Below are 22536 nucleotides of genomic sequence, written 5' to 3' on the forward strand. Positions count from 1 at the left end.
CTTGGAGAGTGGAGTGATTACAGATGCTAAATGATAATAGCTCACATTGGTAACGAGACAGGAAAACTAGCTCAGGTCCAGGAGGATGCATTGTCTTGAGCTTCATTATCAATTGCAATTCCAAAGCCTCTCTTTCTAATCTCCCTTTGAAATTCCTTTGTAAGAACACAGCTACTCTTAGGTCAGCAACTGAACGTTGTGGTTTCTAATGTCAGATTTATGTCCATTTATTCTTTGCATCCTCTGAGACTGAATCCTCCTGGGTGGAATTGAGACCTAGGTTTCCTGTCTCATTATCAGTGCTGGTATCTCCACGCCTACTACCTTTCTACATATCACACCTAATCCAATCAAGCCTGTTATTGTCATTCATCTGCTATTGCCATTCGACATCTGAAATCACCTTTATAAAGTTTATATTTCCAGTACCTTGTGTTACATTTTATGGCATTCGTGCTCCAGCAAACTGACATTTATGTCAGATCTGACCCTTGTAACAAATGAGTTTAATATCTCTGGTCTAGCGAATAGATTTTCACGTAGATGTTTATTCTGTCTCTTTTAATTGTTTTTCATTCTCCTTGCCGCTTTTAAGAGCTATGCCCTTCCTGCAACCCTTCTTGCCAATTAGGCATTGTAAAACTATAAACAATTTGTGACATTGCTCTTTTAGCTCTTTGTTCTTAGCTGTATACATGCTGTTTTGGAGCACTAATGTGTTGCCCTCATACCGACAGGCCTTGGTAGTCATGGACTGCTTGAAGCTGACAGTTGAATCTTTCTTTCCATTACCTTGCATTTTTCCATTATATGCATAATTCAACATTAACGCACCCCGGCCTGTTTTTTTCCTTTGCCCGTAAATCTGCCTGGATGATTAAAGTAGTTTCTCTGCAATCACACATTTTGTGACTTTGCAGATACATAGCCATTGACCCAGGTTACTGCCACTGCTGCTTGATCTGCTCTTTTCCATCTGAGGTAGATCCTGTATCTTGCTCCCCATGACCTGGCTACAGTGACCCATGCAATGTTCACTTCCAGACTTAATTATTGTAACTTTCTCTACATGGGGCCACTCTTGGCACTGTTCTGGAAATTGCAACTGGTGCAGAATGCAGCAGCGTTGATGTTGACATTGTCAGCTATACAGACACGGATCCATCCTGTGCTGCACAAACTGCACTGACTGCCTAATGATTACTGATGCTTCTCTTTAAAGTCCTGTATGGCCAGGGGCCAGCTTATCTCTGGGACCACCTTTCCCTATATGAGCCCCATGGAACCCTATGATCAAGGGCCCAGCGTTTTCTGGTGGTCCCTGACCCCAGGGACATCTGACTTGCCTTGACAATGGCCAGGGCCTTTTCAGCCCTGGACCCTTCCTGGTGGAATGAGCTTCCATCAGGGATCAGGGCCCTGTGGGACCTACTACAGTTCTGCAGGGCCTGAAGAACAGAGCTCTTTTGCCAGGCCTTCAGTTGAAGCAGGGGGAAAGCCAAAGCTCCATGGAACCAAGCCTCACAACAGTTCCAAAAAATTATATTTCAGTTAAATAAATCACAAATATTCAAAAGAAAGCCTCAAAACATTCAAAGAAAGCCACAGGACATTTTAAAGAAAGCCACAAAGCATTATAAAAAGGATTCCCTGGATGGCACGCATCCAAAGGATGCATCTTAACAAAGTCTTAGAAAGTCCTCATAAAGTGCAAATTTCTTCAGGTGTGTAGAAAACGTCCAGTATTGAGCAGCGATGCACAATTCATCCTTGTGCGACAGGTCAGCACTCCAGTTCACTGTTTCACAAATACTTTATCCAGCTTAGTGCTTATCATTTCAGGATAAGGCAAGAACACTTCAAGGTGCCTCACAAAATTCAAGTGCAGTAGTTCAAATTCTTGCCTTCAGTTGAGGCAGCGGGTGTCTCATTATTAGGTTGCCTTGACTGTAACTCTATCTGTCAAGGCATAAACTATGATTGCTGAATTTCTGGGTGTTTTAATGTGGAATTTTAATGTTGTGTTTTTATTGTTGTACTATTTGATGGAACCCGTCCTGGGCCTGCTAGTGGGAAGGGCAGAATATAAATTCAATAAATAAATAGAACAGAATAGAATCTGGCTCCATGTTGTATCTCATGGAGATGTTAAGGTTGAAGATGTACAATATTTTGAACTCTTTTCCTCTGCTTTTTGGAAGCTGAAAGATGCTGAAATTCCATAGTAATAAGCACATATTTCATTGTCATTAATAAAAACACACCATAAAGTCCCTTAAACACAATTGTAGGTAGGATCACCTTAAGTAAAAACAAGTTCTGGAGATTACATGACATTAGCAAAATACAGCCAGACCTTCTGTACTTTATGATGCAATTACCTTGCATAGATTCTTGTCCAAAAATTACATGTCAACCTCCTGAGTAGTACAGAGTTGCCAGCATAGCCCTGCTGGTACTGAATGTATTTGTGCTTTCAACTTTTTATCAAAGCCAGTTTTTATCCCATATTTGCATTTTAACAGATAAACTGAAAATATTCCAATTGAGAAAAAAGTAGTATCTTTAGGAATCCTGAATGAATGTATACTTTGAAGCAATAATCAGTTATGAACTGTCCAAAATGTGAGCTAATATAACAAAATATTGGTATGTTCTATCTAATTTATTATTCATTGCATTGATTTTTAGGGCAAATCTCTGCAGTGATATATTTGCATTTTCTTTCCGTTGTGATGATTATGGCTGCATACCTAACTTGCTCTCTCTGATTGGTTAAAATTGCTTCATTAAAGTAAATGTGAAACATTTGTAATCCTGAAGAAAGATTTTAATCTATTCATTTTTAAAAAATCATACAAATTTATGAAGTAGAAATTCCTGTTGTGGTGTCTGTTGATAAATGTCAAAATAATGTAATCAAGGACATTTCTTATCTCTTTTTCATGGATAGCTTTGAAATATATAAAATATTTGTCATTTAATTCTGAATTTGGCTGCAAAGTGTGGATCAAAAAATGCACCCAGTGGGGACATGTACGAACTGCGGAGATGGTTCTGCAACCCCCACATAAGAATGAAAACAATCTTTAATTTTTTTTAAAGGAGGGGATGAAGTGAAACTAACTTTTCAGATGCAGAGATCTCACAAAAGATCATGAATCCTTCACTTGTAAACTATGAGCAGTCATTTGAACAGGTCTGAATCAATCATTGAACAAGATGAACAGTCTCAATTATCCAAGAGGCATGCTCTTGTAGCAGGCATTGTAGGGCTACCTTTTGTACTTTTCCCTGGCTAGATGGGAGGGTGGCAAGCCAAGCAACAATCATAACCATGATCATATGAATTATAGTTGCAGAAACACACTTAGAAGCAGGAAACTAGGTCTGTTGCTTTTGTTCTGTAGGTCTAATTCCTATGGCATTTGCATCCTCCTGAAGGACTTCTAGAGAGGAGCTGTCAAGCCTTAGAAGTGTGAAAATAGTGGGGTACCAAATGAGTGGGTACAGAAACTGAGGATGGAACTCTAAGAACTGGGAAGATGTCATTATGTTGAAGGAAACCTGGAGTGTAAAGTGGCTTAAAAATCTTTGAAAAATAAATAAAAGGCAAAAAGGAGGGTGAGCTTGTGTTACAGTTAGTAGGATGTCTTCAGATTTATGGCAGTTAGGGAAGAGGAAGTGGGAATATTGTCAGCATTTCTTGTATATCACATAGTTCTTAATGTTTTCTCATTGTTATCCTTCAATTCATGTAATTATCAGGAATTCTTACCTTTTGTTGGTAATTGGAAAGTGGCTATTTCTAATGGGTGAAGAGGATAAAGAACATGTAACATATTTCAGCAAGTGTATTTACTTTTTAAAATATTTATATTCTGAAAAAAAGGTTTAGAGAAGACAGGTCAGGTAATAATACTAACAACATGAAACAATAATCTGAGAACAATCTCATGGTAATTAAATTCAACCTAAACCATACAACAGTCTTACTAATTTTGCCTATATTCAGCAAATTTAGTAATTCAACAGAATCTGAATTTCAAACTGCAACAGTCTAACAGTCAATTTTAATTGAATGTCTGCTGAAATAGCCATTATCTTTAAAATGCAAGCTTAATGCAGAACGAGTCCAGGCCACAGGATCCAGAAGGCTGTTTCAAAATAATGGAACTGCAATGAAAAAAGCCTGATTTCTGCCCAAAACCAGTTGAACTTCCTGAGGCACTGAACAAAGACCGATAGGCAGATCTAAGTTATCCAGGGGGTCCTTCATAACCTGGGTTCCACATATCTGAAGAATGTTAAAGGCACCTTGAATTCAATCTGGAAGTAAATTGACAGTATCCAATAAGAATCAAAATCATTGCACTGCAAAAGTGCAGCAAACATTTTCTGGATCAGGGCTTGAGTATTTTAGCAGAAAAGTACATACTTAGCAAGTCTTGACATTGCTGCAGGGTTTTCTTAAGAGTATGTAATGCCCATAGAAGAGCCCCATGGCACAGAGTGGTAAAGCTGCAGTACTGCAGTCTGAGCCCTCTGTTCATGACCTGAGTTCGATCCCAGTGGAAGCTGGGTTCAGGTAGCCAGCTCCAGGTTGACTCAGCCTTCTATCCTTCTGAGGTCGGTAAAATGAGTACCCAGCTTGCTGGGGGGAAAGTGTAGATGACTGAGGAAGGCAATGGCAAACCACCCCGTAAAAAGTCTGCCGTGAAAACGTTGTGAAAGCAACATCGCCCCAGAGTCGAAAATGACTGGTGCTTGCACAGGGGACTAACTTTACCTTTAGTGCCCATAGATTCCAATATGTATTACAAGATGAGTACAGTCATATTGTCCTTAGTTTGGATAGTACTATATAGGGCTTTTTTGGTAGCAGGAACTCCTTTGCATATCAGGCCACACACTCCTGATGTAGCCAATCCTCCAAGAGCTTATAGGGCTGTTAGTATAGGGCCTACTGTAAGCTCCAGGAGGATTGGCTACATCAAGGGTGTGTGGCCTAATATGCAAAGGAATTCCTGCTACCTATCAAAATATATCTAGCGCTTGTGATGGAATTAAACAATTCTGCATCCATACTGGTGGTAATAGCTTTAATTATGGCAGTTTCTGTGTATGTCTGTAGTGCTGGCATAGAATTCATAAAATCGTGCAAGGTATTGATATATTCTTTACACAAGGACAATCTTGCTTTTAGACAGCAACATTTATATGATTGAATGATACTTTTTTAAAAAAATAATTAAGTACAGCATGGTTGAACTACATTCAGCTGAGTACAAAGAAAAAGACTTAATTTTCAGACCTGTCAGCCGTCATCAGACTGGAGTAGCCAAGCCCGACAGTTTTGTGATTCAGTGTTTGTGACTTTCAAAGGCTGCCTCTGTGCTTTGAGTTCCTGCTGAGCCAGTAAAGAGCCCTCTGGAATTTTCACACCTCCGAGGCAGATCTCAGAACACAGTTGTGTTAAGGGCTCTGGGAATAAACAAGTAATGGGAAACTCTAGAAGTTATTGCCCAATAAATTTGCCAAGTGAAAATAAAATTGATTGTATCCAATAAGAATCAGAACTGTTGCACCGCAAAAACAGAATATTTTTAAATATTTTTGCTGTGGTAAGCCAGAGAGTTCACTATATTAATTGCTGACCCACCTTTTAGAAGAAAAAATTTTGTATGGTCTCCTTGCAGTTAAATATCATTAGGGTGTTTGTGTGTGTGCCCTAAGAGGACAAAATGTACTTAAAACTGTAGCAGAAATTAATAGGATTTCAGAATAGAAATGAATGAGAACTGCATTGAGAGCACATTTGTGAGGGCCTTTGTTAGTTCGGAAATGTAAAGACAGTGAATTCCTAGGTTAATTGTCCTGATGAGACTTTTCCACAGTCCTGACAAGGTCTCACCATGAAGGTTTTTTGACAAGTGGTATAAACCAAATCAGGGTCTCCAACTTTTTTGAACCTTTGGAATTACGCAGGGTGGTGGGCACAGCCCTGATATGTCTGCCATAGAAGGAGGAGCCAATGATAATACAGCTGCAGAAGGCAGAGCCACACACAGGGGAAACCAAAGTGCAGGGGTAAAGAGAAGTAATTTTTAATTTTTTAAAAAAAGGTAGTCCCCTATGCAAGCACCAGTTGTTTCTGACTCTGGGGTGATGTCACATCACAACGTTTTCTTGGCAGACTTTTTTGTTACAGGGTGGTTTGCCATTGCCTTCCTCAGTCATCTATACTTTACCCCCAGCAAGCTGGGTACTCATTTTAACGACCTCAGCAGGATGGAAGGCTGAGTCGACCTTGAACTGGCTACCTAAACCCAGCTTCTGCCGGGATTGAACTCAGGTTGTGAGCAGAGCTGTGATTGCTTCTAGACTAATATGTTTTGACCATGTCCTAAAGTCAGTTACCTTATTTTCAGGCACCTTGTCATCAATAGTTGCCCTTTCTTACCTCCTAAATGACATTCATTTTTATACCCCATACATTCAGCTGTATATCTGAATACAAAGCTTGAATTTCTGAAGTCTTAAAGAAATTCTACATGGTAGTGTGTGTTACTAAGGGGATGCCATTTTTTCCCAATATTTCTAAGAATTCATTTTTTTTCTCAAGTAATATAAACCAGTGTTCCCTTTAAACAGAGTTAGCATGAGCTAGCTCACAGATTTTTCGTCTCCAGCTCACACATTTTTATCTTAGCTCAGGAAGGATGACCCCAGAGAACAATAATTTGCGCAGTAGTTCACAACTTTAATACCAGTAGCTCACAACGTAGAATTTTTGCTCACAAGACTCTGCAGTTTAGAGGGAACATTGCCTGTGCCCTAAAGTTACTGTGTATTCCTACTTGCTAGATCTGATTAGATTTTGAAGCATTTGGAGTCCTCTTAGGGCCCAACCTGCAAAGCAGGCCCATACCTAGGAAATTGGGGGGGGGGGGCGTGACTTGGGAAAAGTGAGGGGGTCTATGGGGCAAAAATGGCATCATAATTTTTTTTAAATGCTTTACATGTTTGTGCAGCCAGGATCTACTGGGGCACCTAAACCAGGAGTTGCCACAAGTTAATGCTGCTTCCAAGACTCTGTGTCTATGTTTGACCAAGGGACCTTTGACTCTTAAAGGCCCATGCCCTTCTGTGGATTTTGTTTAGGTCTGGTGGGGCCAGGACCCTTGCATTGGTATTAAAGTGTTGGGGCTGGGGCCTTGGGCCCCCTCCATAGCTATGGGCCTGCTGCAAGGGTGTTTGGCTTTGCAAGTTGGCAGAAAAGCATGCCTTCTGTCCTAAACCAGATTAAGGTAAAAAGAGGATGGGATGATGAAACAGCCATCCAAGGACTCTGGGCTGGGGAGAAGCTTAAGGTTTCTTGTTAATATTGTGGCATCGAACAACTGAAAGAGGTCAGAGAGTGATTAAAATGTGGAACATGCTGCTAGAGAATGTAGTGATGACCACAGGAATAAACAGCCTTAAAAAGATAGATTCATGGAGGAAAAGTCAATCAGGGGATGCTAGTCTTGGTGACTGAGGCACTAAACCTCTGAATCCCTGTGCCAGGAGGCTATATCAGGGAAAGGTCTCTGTGTTCAGCTGTTGGCCCTCCAGAGGTACTGGTTGGCCACTGTGTGAGACAGGATGCTGGACTAGATGGACCACTAGTCTGATCCAGCAGGGCTTTTCTTACATTCTTAAATGATTGAACTATACAATAATACATAAATATAATTATAAGGACTCATGTACTGTGGCTTGCCTGGAGTTTCTTAAAAAAACCCATAGATCCAGTGTCACTGGACAGAGTTTTGGCACTCTTGGAAAAGAGGAACTGTCTTAAATAATCTTACAGTCTTCCAAAGAAAACATGTGCTTTCAGGCCTATTTGTTTGAACTGCAGAGTGACACACACCTAGCACATGCATAATTAGCTTTGACTACAAAGATGCCTTTTCAGAAGGCATATTGATCTGAATAACGTATGCATATTTTTGTGATGGAAAAAGGAGAAAGAAACTTGATAGTTTCAAAATATAAGGTTATGTCTTAAACATCCTTTTGTAGTATAAATCAAAGGATTTTTAAAAATGAGTTTAAAATTATTTCAGTATACTGAGTATTGTAGCACCTGTCTAATTTCCCTTTTGGTTATTTAAATAATCCTTCAGGAAATGTAAGCTTCCAAAATGTTGAGTCAGTATACCCTGAATAATACTAGAGGTGCATACTTTTTATAGTTATTTCTGATTTTGTTGTAGGAGCATTTTGGGTTGCTGAAGGCAAATCTTGCTTTTTAAATTTTCAAAAGCCACCAATTCAGTCATCAGTAGTAGTTAGGTTTTGGGGTGGGGTATGGCTGACATTATTGTCTAGACTCTTTTTTGTTCTTCCACAGGTGTTTACCCTGTTATGGATTGCTGACTGGATGGTTCATCACTTCTGGAAAAAGGGGAAAGATCCAGACAGTTTTTCAATCCCTTATCTTACTGCACTGGGAGATCTGCTCGGAACTGCCTTACTTGCCCTGAGTTTTCATTTTCTTTGGCTCATTGGTGATAGAGATGGTGATGTCGGAGACTAAGAATTCAGATGCACAGGCTAGTTGAACCCAGCAGATGAAGAAAGCAAACTACCACTTGGCTTACCATTTCATCTGAAGGATCTCAAGACAGTAGTTCAGTTTGATTGTGGTAACTTAATATTGGGACTGATATTAAATGGCCTTAACTTAAAACAAAAACCAGGAGGTGGAACTAGAAGGATGAACTTTGAATATTTTTACATTCTGTTGCTATGTCTGATCACAGAAAGAGAAAGGCGGGGTATGTATCATGCCAAGAAGAGCAATTTCAAGAAATGTGATAGACAGCAGGTAGTAGAGCACCCCTGACCTTCATCACAACTTCGCTACATTTCAGTTGACTACTTTTATAACAGATTTACAAAATCAATTTGTAGTTAAATCCTCTGGGATCAGACATGGTAGGTGGGTGAACAATAGACTGAAACTGGGCTGGGCGTGTGACTAAGAAAAATCTTTAAGTGAGACATTCTACAGGGTATTTTGGCAGTCCTTTGGCAGGTGAGATAGAATAGCTTCAGCTGAAAATGGGAAAGGGGGTTCTAACAGAGATAAATACTTCCAGTACAGTCATGCAGAGAGATTAATGCAGTTGCTTCAAAAGCTACGTCACTGTTTTAATTCTCCAGTTTTATCCTTTGCATGTTATTGTAAAGGACAGGAAATTCAGGCTGCTCATGAGAAGAATTTTTTGATTCCAGAAAAAAAATGAAGTATGTATCTTTCTGAAGAGAAAATGTTTAATGTTTTCTATATGTTTTTAAGAAAAAGGAAACTTGGGAGCATTCTACCAAGTGGTGCTGTCATACAGCCACAATAATCTCAGTCCTGCGTGGTAGATGAAGTTCTAAGGGCCTTTTTCAAATGATAACTTTGTTGTGTAATAAGTGTTTTTTTTATTACTGTGAGGTTGCAGAGGATCCAAGCATCTTTCTTCTGTTGTTAGAACTTGCATACTCCCAAAATACTTTGTTGCTGGGAAAATATGATCCCCGTGCCAATTCCAGTTAGTGCATCAGCTCCATAGTATAGTGTGTGCTTTGTGGTATGTGATTATGTCATGGGTATTTGTTGGCTGGGGCCAATGGTATACCAGTAGTTATCAGCACAAGTCCCATCATGTGTCTGCATCATTTTATGAATTTTTACAATGTGCTGTTTTAAAAAGTTCCCCAAGGTCCATCTGGTGCTGGAACCCACATGTGTGCTAAGATTGTAGCCCAGAATGCATAGCTCTCTTCATTTCAATAGAATTTGCCCTTCATCACTTTATAAGGGACTCCAGCATCATGTTGTGAATGTTTAAGCTTTTCTCTCTCTTCGTGCAATTGGAATTGGGGAATGGAAGGCAGGGTTCTGGAAAGAAATGTTTGCAGCCCATTAATACACAAGGTTGGCATAGCTATTGTTATACACATGTAGCGTTTCCTTTTGAGTTGTATATTCCCTTGAGTATCTTTCAGGCAAGAGGGTAGTTAAAATATAAATAAGGCAAATAATTCTTTCAAATTGAACCCCTCTCCTGGGAACTTTCAAATGAAATTGTGTCTTTCATAACATAGAGTTATTGTGCACTTCCCATTTGTTTCAGTGGAATTTGCATAAGATTTTTCTGATTATGTGCATCCTATTTACATGAATGGTCTAACAGATTTATTTTAAACATGAATAGAGGTTAGGCATCTAAATCCATGCACGAGGCCCCATTTTTTTTGCATGCTGATTTTTTATTAAGGCAGCCAAAATAACTGAAAGAAATCTTGACAGGCATAGCTTGCTGAATAACTTCGTTTTCATAGAAGTCTAAAATGCTAGCTGCTGTTTATCTTCCTAATTGAAAACTTAAATGAATAACTTTTCCCACATCTCTAAATAATTAGGAACATTTTTATAATTATGACTGACTGCCTTTGTTTGTTTACTGGTAGGTTACAAGTTTGTATTTTGCAGACAGTGATAAACTGAGACCCACATTCTGTTGTGGAATTAGTCCCCAAACAAGACCCACTCCCAGACGTTCAATGGAGGAGTGGGGGTGGTATCATGCCAGCCACCCACATCAGCAACATTCATCATATACAGCAGGGGTGGCCAACGGTAGCTCTCCAGATGCTTTTTGCCTACAACTCCCATCAGCCCCAGCCATTGGCCATGCTGGCTGGGGCTGATGGGAGTTGTAGGAAAAAACATCTGGAGAGCTACCGTTGGCCACCCCTGATATACAGGAACCCTGTACGTCTCCAACAGGGAGTTTGTTTTCTCTTACAAAGCAATAAGTCTCAGTCCAGCATTTCCTCAAAGAAATCAATCCATTTTAAGTTGGAATCCAGTTGATCCCTCTTGCTTTTGAGTTCTTTCATGGCCTCTTCTAATTTCCTTGAATCTAAGAGCAGCTTTAGGAAATCAAAGAGCTGCTTATATTGCTGCAGCTCCAAATTCAGCTTGTTGGTTCTAGCTTGGAGATGTTTCAGTTATCCTTTTAGCATTTCAGTTTCCTTCTTTGTTTGTCCCAGCTCCTGCAGAGTCTGGGATTGGCCTGGAAAGCAGCAGAGGCTCCTCTGTCATCACCAGTATTATCCGTCATTTCAGCTTTCCTTTTCTCCTCACTCATCACAGCACTTACTGTAGCCCCCGGCCGCTGTACCTATAGCTTCTTTCCTTGGGGCCCTGTTGATTTTGCCTAATACAAGCTGGAGTAAGACGTGCCACAAAACTTCTTTTCCCTCCTCAGTGCCCCTCAAAAGCCTGCAGGAATGGTCAGAATTACGAATTCAGGAGTGTAAAGGAAAATTGGACATCCCACTAGACCCTTCTCCTTAGTCTATGTTCATATTATTCAGAAAGATGCCTTGTCTGTAGTAATATAACATTCCTACTCATTTTTTAAAAAGTGGTTGTATGGTTAAGGTTGCCAGCTGCAGGTTGGGAAATACCTGGAGATTTTGGGGGTGGAGCCTGAGAAGGGCAGGGTTTGGGGAGTGGAGGGATATCAGTGCGGTACAATGTCATAGAGTCCACCTTCCAAAGTGTCCATTTTCTTCAAGTGTACAGATCTCAGTCGACCAGAGATCAGTTGTAACCCCAAGAGATCTCCAGCCACCACCTGGAGTTTGGCAACCCTAGCTCTAGGAGCAATTAAGTTTAATTCTAGTTAAACTACCTTCCTGTGGAATTATGGTCTGATAGACAATAATTTAATTTTTAAAGAAGCAATGGAATGTTAAACTTCTTTGGAACTAAACCACAGAGCTCCTTAAAAATAAAACAAAGACATTCTGTTTTTAAAGCAAAGACCTTTCATTTAATGTATGTGTTTTATTTCAATTAACTTGCTACAAGACTTGCTTATGCCTGCACCTAAGATGTGTTCCACACATTCTAGAGTACACTTACACTCATTCACAAGCACACCCTAAGATATAAAGGAAGTAATCTGTAATCAGGAGAAAATATTTTTTTTATAAACCATGTGACTATAATATGATGCAGATAATGTGTGAGGAGGATTGTTAAGTAAAATGTGAAAAATATAATCTAAAACCCAATAGAAAATTCTGATTTGACAGAAGTTCCTAATTTTACAAATTGTCTCTTATTTTATTATATTGGGGAAGGTAATGGCAAATCACCCCGTAAAAAGTCTGCCGTGAAAACATTGTGAAAGCAACATCACCCCAGAGTCGGAAACGACTGGTACTTGCACAGCGGACCTTTCCTTTCCTTTCCCCTCTTATTTTAGACTCCTAAAAGCTCTATAACATTCTCTTCACGTACATTTCCTTGGTATCCTGTAAAGTTGACTCAACTCAATACATAATTTGTGGAGGGGGATAGATGCAAATGTTTGAGAGATTACTGGCACTCTCCAGATTGCTTTGGTTGGCTTGATGACCATAAATTCCGTCCTGTTCTCAGTTATGAACAGCTTGAGCAGAACTACCCTGGAGGGAAGGGCAGAATGGAGTTCCTGAACTTCTTATTTATTTTATTTATAATTTTGATTTATTTATTTATAATTTAAATTTCTTGAGGAAAGTAGTGGGAACAAAGTACTTTAGCTGGTGTTCTCTGTCAAGATGCTCTTTCATAAGTTTCAAGAGCAAAGGGATATGCCACACAGAATGTGCTAGAAGCAAGACACTTACGGAGGGGGGGCGGGTTCCACTGGTGTATTGACTGTTCAATAATCAATCTATATCTCTCTAATTTAGGCTGCAGGCTCATGGCAGGTTTTTTCTACGTTGGCTTCCTAGTTCTAGAAGATGTTTTTGTCAAGTAGTCAAGTCAAATTTTTTGTATGTGGCCATTGGCAATTTCAAGTTAAAACATACTTAAATTTTAAAATACATCCGTCTTCACTTTCACACTCATATATACTAATTATCTTAACTTTTTAAAATGCAAACATCTATCTCCAACTCCAAAGATTCACAGGCAGGTTCCAGAAATACAAGTTACATGTCAAGACTTTTTTTGGAGCATCCACATGATGTCATCTTCTCATCATCCATTTCTCCTGTCTTCAGTACATTCTTTCTCAATCCTCCTTTGGTATGATCTTTCCAGAAAGAATGCAGGCCAAGTGCATTAGCAAGCAATCTGAATTGTAATGTCCATATATTCAAAGGTGCTGCCCATATCAATGACATTTCCTTTCCAACAGCCTCCCATGCCACCATTACCCCTGCAATACCACCAGAGGGCTTTTTGCAGGCTTCTTAAAATATAGGCAGTAGCTATTGCACTATAGCACATCTCAGTCCTCTGAATTCTCAACCTTCTTTTCTTTTTTTAAAAGTAACTCTTTAACCCTTTTCATTGTAGAGATATAAGGACAGGCAATAAGGGGTTTTCCTTTTTTATCTTCACAATGAAAAATCTAGACTTATTTTTTTAAAAAAAATAAAACTGGGAATCGAGAGGAAAGAGATCATGGCAATAGCCTATTTTGCATTATAGTGTAAAAAGTACTAAGTTTAAAAAAAGACTTCCAGTGGTGTGGTGGTAGAGAAATGCCAGCTGACGGACAAAAGCGTGCACAAAGTTCCTGTTGGATTGGATGCTCCATTGCCAATGTGAAAACCTCTGCACCTGTGATGGTGTTGATAGGGGGAAAGAGTCCTTGCCATTCAAATGCAGCCTAAATGATGGAGATTGATGTTTGAGCTGTCCTCTTTTTAGTGTTATGCAAGTTCCTACAGGGCTTCCTTCAAGACTGGGCCAGGATTTCATAGTCTCCATGACTGTGATGAACCCAGCACACGTAGTCAGTCACACCTAAGATTTGTTTGACTCTGACCTGGAAAGGGGTACTTTTATAGCCGAGACTTAAGACAAGTTGAGGGTATATCATTGCCCTGTGGCAACAACAACTGATATTATGGTGCCACAGGCCCTCTCCCTGTGCTATATCCTATTAGTTTATTTGGTTTTTCAAGGTCCTGAAATGCAGGAGCAAATAAAAAGTCAATTTTCACTGCAACCAGCACCACAATTATTCTCCAGAAAGGCAGAAAAATGTTGAACATGCATCAGAACATAGATCGGGTTTAGTTGTTTGGTATTCAAATATTACTTTAAATATTTACATACCTTAATAAATATTTAAAAGCCTGTTCAACAAAGAGATTATTACATTACATTAATGTTTAATGGACTCTGACTCCACAATTGGAACATGCCTTGTCACACTTAATATGCACCTTTGGGAAATGTTCAGTCTCCTGAAATGGAAATAAGAGATGTGATGCAGATTTGAGCCTTTATGACATCCTAACTAGAAGTAAAATGATACCTCATTGTTATGTAGAGACACGTACATATTAATTCATTGTGAAATATACTGTGAGGAGTTACCTAATTGGACTTCTAGATGGCTCATTGAAACACTTGGTCTGAACATCATTCTAACTAATAGACCAGGTGTAAAAGCGTGTCTGTTGGAATAATCAATTCCCTAAAAGGCCTGATTATCCAGGCATCTGAATCAAAATCCTCCAGGTGGTCCATTAATTGCAACACCTGTGGATGTCTTACTTTTAGTCATGATGCGTTGCTCAAAGACTTTTGCCCTGGTCAGGCAAGGCAAGGCACAGCACCTCTCCTTGGAAAAAAATCAATGCCAAGTTTTACCAAAATATGCTAACTCAAAACATGTAAAATATAGATTTCTGTTCTAGCAATCACAAACACAGTAAAACAATGGGGGAATTCAGAAACATCTTGGGGATCCATTTCCTTCCCACCACACACCCCTAGACTCATCTTGTTTTCTTCATAGCTTATCAAAGACCATCAAATCTCACAGGGCTGCTTCTCCCATCTGCCTAGCCTAGTCAAAAATGAGAAGAAGGAGACTGCAGCAGTGCAAGCCACAACAGAAAAGCTGAAGAAGAGAAAAATGAGTTGGGAATGCAGGGCAAGGAGATGCACACAAAGATGAGCATTAAAAAGAGGTGGGCAGCCTAAAAAGGCCTGAGAACTACGTGTTTAGAAAATAGCAGAGCAACCAGGACCTTGTTAGCAGCTTTCAAATACCTGCTGTCATAAAGAAAACAGAAAATTGCAGAATCCTCAAATGAAGGCCCAAATCAACAGACAGGATTAGCAGTGAAGCTTATCTCAGTCATTAGCTGGGAAGCCTTGTTGAGTTCTGAGGAGTCTGGCCTGTACAACCACCGGTCGTAGTGCAAAACCCTTCTCTAAGTTCAGATAGAGGAAGGATGCTGAAGGAGTGATGCTGCTGGAATAATCAATTCCCTAACAGGCCTGATTATCCAAGCATCTGAAGGAGGTAGATTGCCAGAGTGGTACACATAAAGCACAAGGGAACAATACATTGGAGACTAGGTGAGCTGCTGATTGTGAAATGGATTAAGTAATGGAATACTTTGTCTCAGAAAAATGTCAAGAGGAGACCAAATGCGTCATTTTGTGGTGCGGATCATTTTGTGGTGATTCCCAAATTATTGTTTAACGCACAAACAAGTTCATTCAAAGAAGACATATATTTTTGTTCCTAATGAGTGACAGGGGAGAGGTTGTGAAGCTGGAATAGAATACCACTTTTTGTTATGTGTGAAATCTACAAAATCAGGTACTGAAATAATTGGTTGTACTGTAGTTTCCTTTCCAATGTTATGACTGTATCATTAAGCTTCAACATAAGTTTGTAGGTCAGGAAATTTAACTTAAAATGTAAAGTATGCCATTTCTGTAAAGCCTCCTTATTGCTACCCTATTTTAATTCCCCTAGTCTGAATTTCATTTGCTTTTGTTCTGATAGTCTGTTCAGCTTTTATTTCCGGGGGCAGTGAGGGGAATCAGCAAAGTTCTTGCCATTTCAGTTTTTCCATGTTTCAAAGCTAAATATTCTTTTTTGAAATCACTTTCTGTGATACAAATTGCACATAAAAGTTTATTGCATTTGCTGTAATAACGTTTTTATACCAGAGTAATAATGTACATTTAATACAAGATGGCTAAGCGGTTTTGCAGCTCCATTTGATTGAAGACGAATGTAGCAATAACTCAGGCATGGCAGAGACATTTATAAATTACCATTTTCACTCATGAAGATAAATATGAACAGATCTCTGCTATCCCTCAGACTATCTTTACTCCTCCCAGTCTAGAATCAGATTTGAACGATGTAAATGGAAAGATATGTACCAGGTGTGTTACTTTACCGGAACAACATGAATGTCAGGCAATGAAAAAAACATAGCAATGTATTTATGTATGTATTTATTTGTTTGATTGTTATTCAATTTTTATCCCGCCTTCCCTGCAAAGCAGGCTTGGGGTGGGTTCCCTCAAAGAGCAAACAATTAGAACAGATGTAAATTACAATAAAAGCAGCTAAAAATACAGCTAAACTTAAAAACCCTACTTCTACAGTATTGACCTGTTAGTCCCAAAAGTCCATTTGTTCCCAGATCGCTGGAATGAAGCGGGGAGGCCTAATGACAGGTGACATTCAGTGCCTCAACCGAGGGCCTGGTGGAAGAGCTCTGTTTTGCAGGCCCTGCAGAACTGAAGGATGACCCACAGGGCCCAAGGGGAGCTCATTCCACTAGGCAGGGGCCAGGCACCACCAGAAGATGTTGGGTAGCTGATCATAAGAGGCCTGTGGGGCTCATACGGCGAGGGGCCGTCTCTCAGTATGGGATGCCTGTGTGGAATCCATACTTCTAAATTTTGCATTTTTTTATTTTTTAAAAATCACAATATTTAATATTTTGGACCCTCTCCATAGTCTGGAAATCATGACAAATACTTAGCATTCCATTTCTTTCTTGTTTTTTAAAAAAGAAACTTTCTTTGAGCTGTATGTCTTTTCTTGTGGTGAATACAGATTGGCGGAATTTTGTTCTACATTATATTGAAAGGAAGAAAAATGGAAAGAGCTGAATTTTTAATAAGTAAATTGCAAAGGAGTTTGGAATATCGATAGGGGTCACCTTCTAAATGGATACGTTTATCCATTTGCACAGGGAAAGAAAAATCCATATGGGGAGGGGACAGAATTTGTTGAACATTTTGGAAGGTGGTGAAGTTAAAGCAGTCATTTTCAATGAGATGGATAATTCTTTTCAAGGGGGAAACGTATGAGGTTAACCATTGTCAAGTATGGCCGTACGTTCCCGAATATTAACTAATCAAAGCCTGAATGAAAAAAATGCTGTTAATAGAGTCACTAAATTAGTTATGTAACAATTCCATTAACAGCATTTAACAGAAATGAAATGGAATTTAATAAAATTTAATAGAATGAAACGGCAGAATACATGGTAGTTGGTAACAGAAATCTTCATAGCTGTCAAGTTGTTCTGGCTTCTGTCTGTCTTGCTTGAATTTCACAGAGGACAGAGGAAGGGGGAGCGAATGACTCAGCAGACAGGTCTCTGTCAGGGATTTTTGTCAGCTCCAGTTGAAAATGTCCTTGTGGGTCATCAACTGAATTAAGTTTGGACTGAGGACTTGTTATTTTGTGTGTCTTATTTTAACTCTGTCTGTTTGGCTTGGTAAGTCTTTTTGAATCACCAGTGCAGGAGAAAAGCAGAATCAAAATATACTTAAATAAATAAATGAACATGCAGAGTTTTGCACAGAACTTGCCAGAAAAGATCATTGTGCTGATAGTAAAGTGTTGAGTTTACATCAAGCATAATTCTTGCAAAGTGGGATGGGAAGGTGTGTTCTTGTTTGCTGCTGCAAATATTTAGCTTGCACTTCCAGAGGGAAAGTGAGGGGGGGTATATAACCCACCACCACCGCAGACACTAGATAGTGTCTGCCATCTATCAGGAATATAGTGTACTCGTCAGTAGCACTAAAGAGACAAAACAGTCTGATGAATGAAAGAGAAGAGGAAGAAAATAAGATCTCTCAGTATTTTTAATTTCCCTTAAAATAGCAGCAGTTGGCCTAATTGTGGGGTATTAACCTCCCCCCTCTGTTGGTTCCCTGATTTTTTTTAATCCCTCCTTCCTTGCTGCTAGTACCTCTGGCTCTGCAATAATTTTCAGTTAATTGGACGAAGGTCAGTCATTCTCTGTCAGCCTCAACTTGTGGTTGCAAGTATAAAATGGAGGAAGAGAGAACTGTGTACTAAGCTTAGAACAAGGGAAGATTAAAAAATGCACAAAAGAAAAAAATGTATGGTAGCCCAGTATTACTACTCCCATATACCCAGATGAGGTTGGTGAGATAATGATATGCCTAAAGCCACAAGTTTGTTTGTTTTCCAAAGGTGAAATTTAAACCAGGGATCTCCCAGATCACAGTGCATTCTATTTTTATTTATTTATTGAATTTATCAACCACCCTCTCTAGTAAAAGTATTCCACTACTACACACTTTAATATGAAGCCCTAAGTACAGAACAGTTTGTTGTCTGCCAGCCCCAACACTAAGGTTGACCCTGGAGATCTCCCAGAATTACAACTGATTTCCAGGTAACAGAGATCAGTTCCCTTGGAGAAACTGGCCACTTTGGAAAATGGAGTTTATGGCATTATACCTTTGTGAGATTCCCTCCCCAAACTCTGCCCTCCCCAGGCTCCCCCCCCCCCATCTCCAGGTATTTCCCAACCCAGAACTGCCTACCCTACCCTTTATGGCAGGGGTGGCCAACTGTAGCTCTCCAGGCTGGGGCTGATGGGAGTTGTAGGCAAAAAAACATCTGGAGAGCTACCGTTGGCCACCCCTGCTTTATGAAATTCCATTTTGTGGTGCAATAGCTAAGTGTGATGAGCCCCATGGTGCAGAGTGGTAAAGCTGCAGTACTGCAGTCCAAGCTCTGCTCACGACCTGAGTTTGATCCTGGCAGAAGCTGGGTTCAGCCTTCCATCCTTCTGAGGTCAGTAAAATGAGTACCCAGCTTTCTGGGGGTAAAGTGTAGATGATTGGGGAAGGCAATGGCAAACCATCCCATTAAAAAGTCTGCTGTGAAAACATTGTGATGCAATATCACCCCAGAGTTGGAAACGACTGGTGCTTGCACTACCTTGCTACGTGTGACAGAATCTTGGGAATGCTTATATGGAACAGTTTTTCAAAGCATGACAGAGAACGCTGGGAATTGACAATTGTATATGTGATGGGTAAAGGTAGCTGTTATTCCTTAGATGGCATCTGGAACCAACCTTTTGAGAGTCTTCAAGAAGGGTGAAATGGGGCCTTCTTTTCTATAATCAGGTTCTCAGTTCCTTATCGAACGCTCTTCATATCTTGTTCTCCAATCCAGCTACAAATGTTAACATTTAAACAGCACTGCACCACAACTCATACATCCCCTCACCCAACACACTGGGTATTATACCTTACCAGATGGAAAAACAAAGCTACCTAAACCACATGTTTATGAAGGAGTTTTTACAGGGAAATAAAACATACATTATTGAAATAATTAAACAACAATCCTTTTAGCTAGAAGTGGTACTGAGCACGGATTCAAAGGCATTTTCTATTATTTAGTAACAATTACTATTATTATTTGGAATTTTCTCAGCGCCAGAGGTCTCTTTGACCAGTTTGATGAGATGAATAGAATAAATCATATTTGCATGGCTCAGTAAGAAATGATATGTAGGAACACTTTCCTGGGAGAAAGCACCATGTAACAGAATGGAACTAACTTCTGAGTAGACCGGCTTTTGATTGCTCCCTCGAGCAGTGGTTTGCATTAAGCCAAGGTCTCTTCAGCCTCTCTGTAAATGCACCATTAGTGAACCTCTGACGTTGCCGATGCATAGGAAATGTGATGATTTCTCCTATTATTTATTAATACAGCACCATCAAGTTACATACTTTCAACTGCAGCATATTTAATGTACAGATCAGTGCCCCAAGGGGCATACAGTCTGGAGTCTGAGGGTGCAGGAGAGAGATGGAGTGAACAGATGAATATTAACAGACATGTATTTGTATGTACATAGATTTCCTTGCCACCTTGGGATGACATCAAGGCATTGCATATGTTATGCAAAGGCAAAAATCAATTTTCAGTTTGCCTGTGAAGGCCTAGTCCTACTCGAGAAAATTTCTGCACTGTAACTTGCTAGATGAACGACCATGTGCCTAACAATGACTACCCAACCAAAAGCATATCAGTGTGGGAGTGCAGACTGCTGCTGCATTCTTTTCAGTGGGGTACATTTTTGAGTCCACATCTGTATTCAAATTCTGGCACAACTAGTATGTAAATAGTTGTGCTGGGTCAGATTGGGTTGAAATTGTGGACAACAGGGAACTACAGTTGATTCTGGCTCCCTGACAAATCTACTCACATGATTCACATCTTTACAAATTTGTCATAGTTTTGCTTCACAGTTTAGGTGAACACTTTTTCTACAAAAAAAGCCTAGAAGGAACTCATTTGCATATTAGGCTACACCCCTGGACATCAATCACCGTTATTCCACACAGGGCTTTTTTGCAGAGAAAGCCCAGCAGGAACTAATTTGCATATTAGGCCATGCCCCCTGATGCCAAGCCAGCCAGAACTGCATTCCTGTGCATTCCTGCTAAAAAAAAGCCCTGCTTTTACTATATGGTCGCCTTGGCAGATGACCTCCAACGGCAACTGGATCGAGGCGGTGTAGCAGTGCTGATGTTATTAGATCTGTCGGCTGCATTTGATACGGTCGACCATCGGCTACTGATCCACCGCCTCGCCGACATTGGGGTTAAGGGGTCTGCTTTACAATGGCTCTCCTCTTTCCTCATGGGTCGGGGACAAAGGGTGGCGATCGGGGGTGAACGATCCCAGAGGCGCACACTAGATTGTGGGGTGCCTCAGGGAGCAGTCCTCTCCCCGATGTTATTCAACATCTATATGCGCCCCCTTGCCCAGATTGCCAGGAGGTTTGGGCTGGGCTGCCACCAATATGCGGATGACACCCAGCTCTATCTGCTAATGGACGGCCGGCCCGCCTCCCCCCCGGAAGACCTGGATCGGGCGTTACAGGCTATCGCAACGTGGCTTAGACTGAGTGGGCTGAAGCTGAATCCGGCAAAGACAGAGGTTCTCTGTGTGGGTCGCGGCGCTCCAGGGAGGGAAATATCCCTCCCGACCTTCGATGGTGTGCAGCTAAAGGCGGCGCAGCAGGTGAAGAGTCTGGGTGTTTTACTGGAGCCTTCATTATCAATGGAGGCCCAGATAACAGCCACTGCCAAGTCAGCTTTCTTCCATCTGAGGCGGGCAAAGCAGTTGGCCCCTTTCCTGGAGCGTCGGGACCTAGCAACGGTGATCCATGCGACGGTCACCTCACGATTGGACTACTGTAACGCCCTCTACATGGGGCTGCCTCTGTGCCGGACCCGGAAGTTACAGCTAGTGCAGAACGCGGCGGCCAGGCTGTTACTTGGTCTCCCAAGATGGGAACATGTGCGGCCGGGGCTACGCGAACTGCACTGGTTACCGATTGTATACCGGGTCCAGTACAAAGTGCTGGTTATCACCTTTAAAGCCCTATATGGCCGAGGACCAGCCTACCTGAGGGACCGTCTCTCCCCGTATGAACCCCAGAGAGCACTGAGGTCAGTAGGAAAGAACAGACTGACTACCCCTGGGCCAAGACAAATTAAACTACAGAATACTCGCTCTCGGGCCTTTTCGGCCGCAGCCCCACATCTCTGGAACCAACTCCCAGAGGAGGTGCGGGCCCTGCGGAACCTTGATCAGTTCCGCAGGGCCTGCAAGACCACCCTTTTTAAATTAGCTTATGAATAACTGAAAATCCGCCATCAGCATCAACTAGAAGAGTGTTAAGGATAGCGTCATAAAATGTTTTAGTTAATTGTTTTAATTCAGGCTTTTAAGGTTAGTTTAATGTTAATTTAATGTTTCTAGTGTAACTGTTTTATTGTTGGTGCACCATTGGTCACCGTATTGTTAGCCGCCCTGAGCCTGCTTCGGCGGGGGAGGGCGGGGTACAAATAAAATTTATTATTATTATTATTATTATTATTATTATTATTATTATTATTATTATTATTATTATTATTATATGAAGTAGCCCAGAAATGGGGATCAAGTTATCATCTTCAAGGCTATTACTGAATCCAGAGTGAGAAGACGAATTGTTCAGATGCCCTGCCTGGATCCTGCTTCAAGCCGTTAATTAAGATACTGAAATGGCGTTTGAGAGAGAACTTGGCTGGAATTTTCAGTTGGCTTATGAGGAAGCTGCAGAAGCAGCGGAACGCAATTAAAACCGGTGTTTGCGTGAAGGCAAGAATTTTTCCTTCAGAAGCCAACAAGCAACGGAGGGACTCCTGTGGAACTTTATTGTTGAGTCTTAGTACTCTATTTGGAAAATTAAGAGACTTTGAGGGGTCCTCCCTGAAATACTGTACTTGAGACTCTTGTTTGGCTTTAATTTCTGAATGTATGAATGTATGCTTACTTTTGTATGCTGTTCATTATATGACATAATATAATA

At 40.5% G+C, this 22536-nt stretch overlaps 1 protein-coding gene across 1 annotated transcript in view; it reads left to right on the plus strand.

Moving 5' to 3' along the window:
• The window catches only part of SLC41A2 (solute carrier family 41 member 2), a 57499-nt gene extending 48750 nt beyond the window's left edge, over nt 1–8749 (plus strand). The window contains exon 11 of the mRNA XM_060245585.1: nt 8402–8749. Coding sequence (XP_060101568.1) covers nt 8402–8587 — 186 coding nt within the window. The 3' untranslated portion in view covers nt 8588–8749. The remainder of the gene's footprint in view (nt 1–8401) is intronic.
• The last annotated feature ends 13787 nt before the right edge of the window (nt 8750–22536 follow it).

Source organism: Heteronotia binoei, chromosome 8, assembly GCF_032191835.1.
Source record: "Heteronotia binoei isolate CCM8104 ecotype False Entrance Well chromosome 8, APGP_CSIRO_Hbin_v1, whole genome shotgun sequence".
NCBI lineage: Eukaryota > Metazoa > Chordata > Lepidosauria > Squamata > Gekkonidae > Heteronotia > Heteronotia binoei.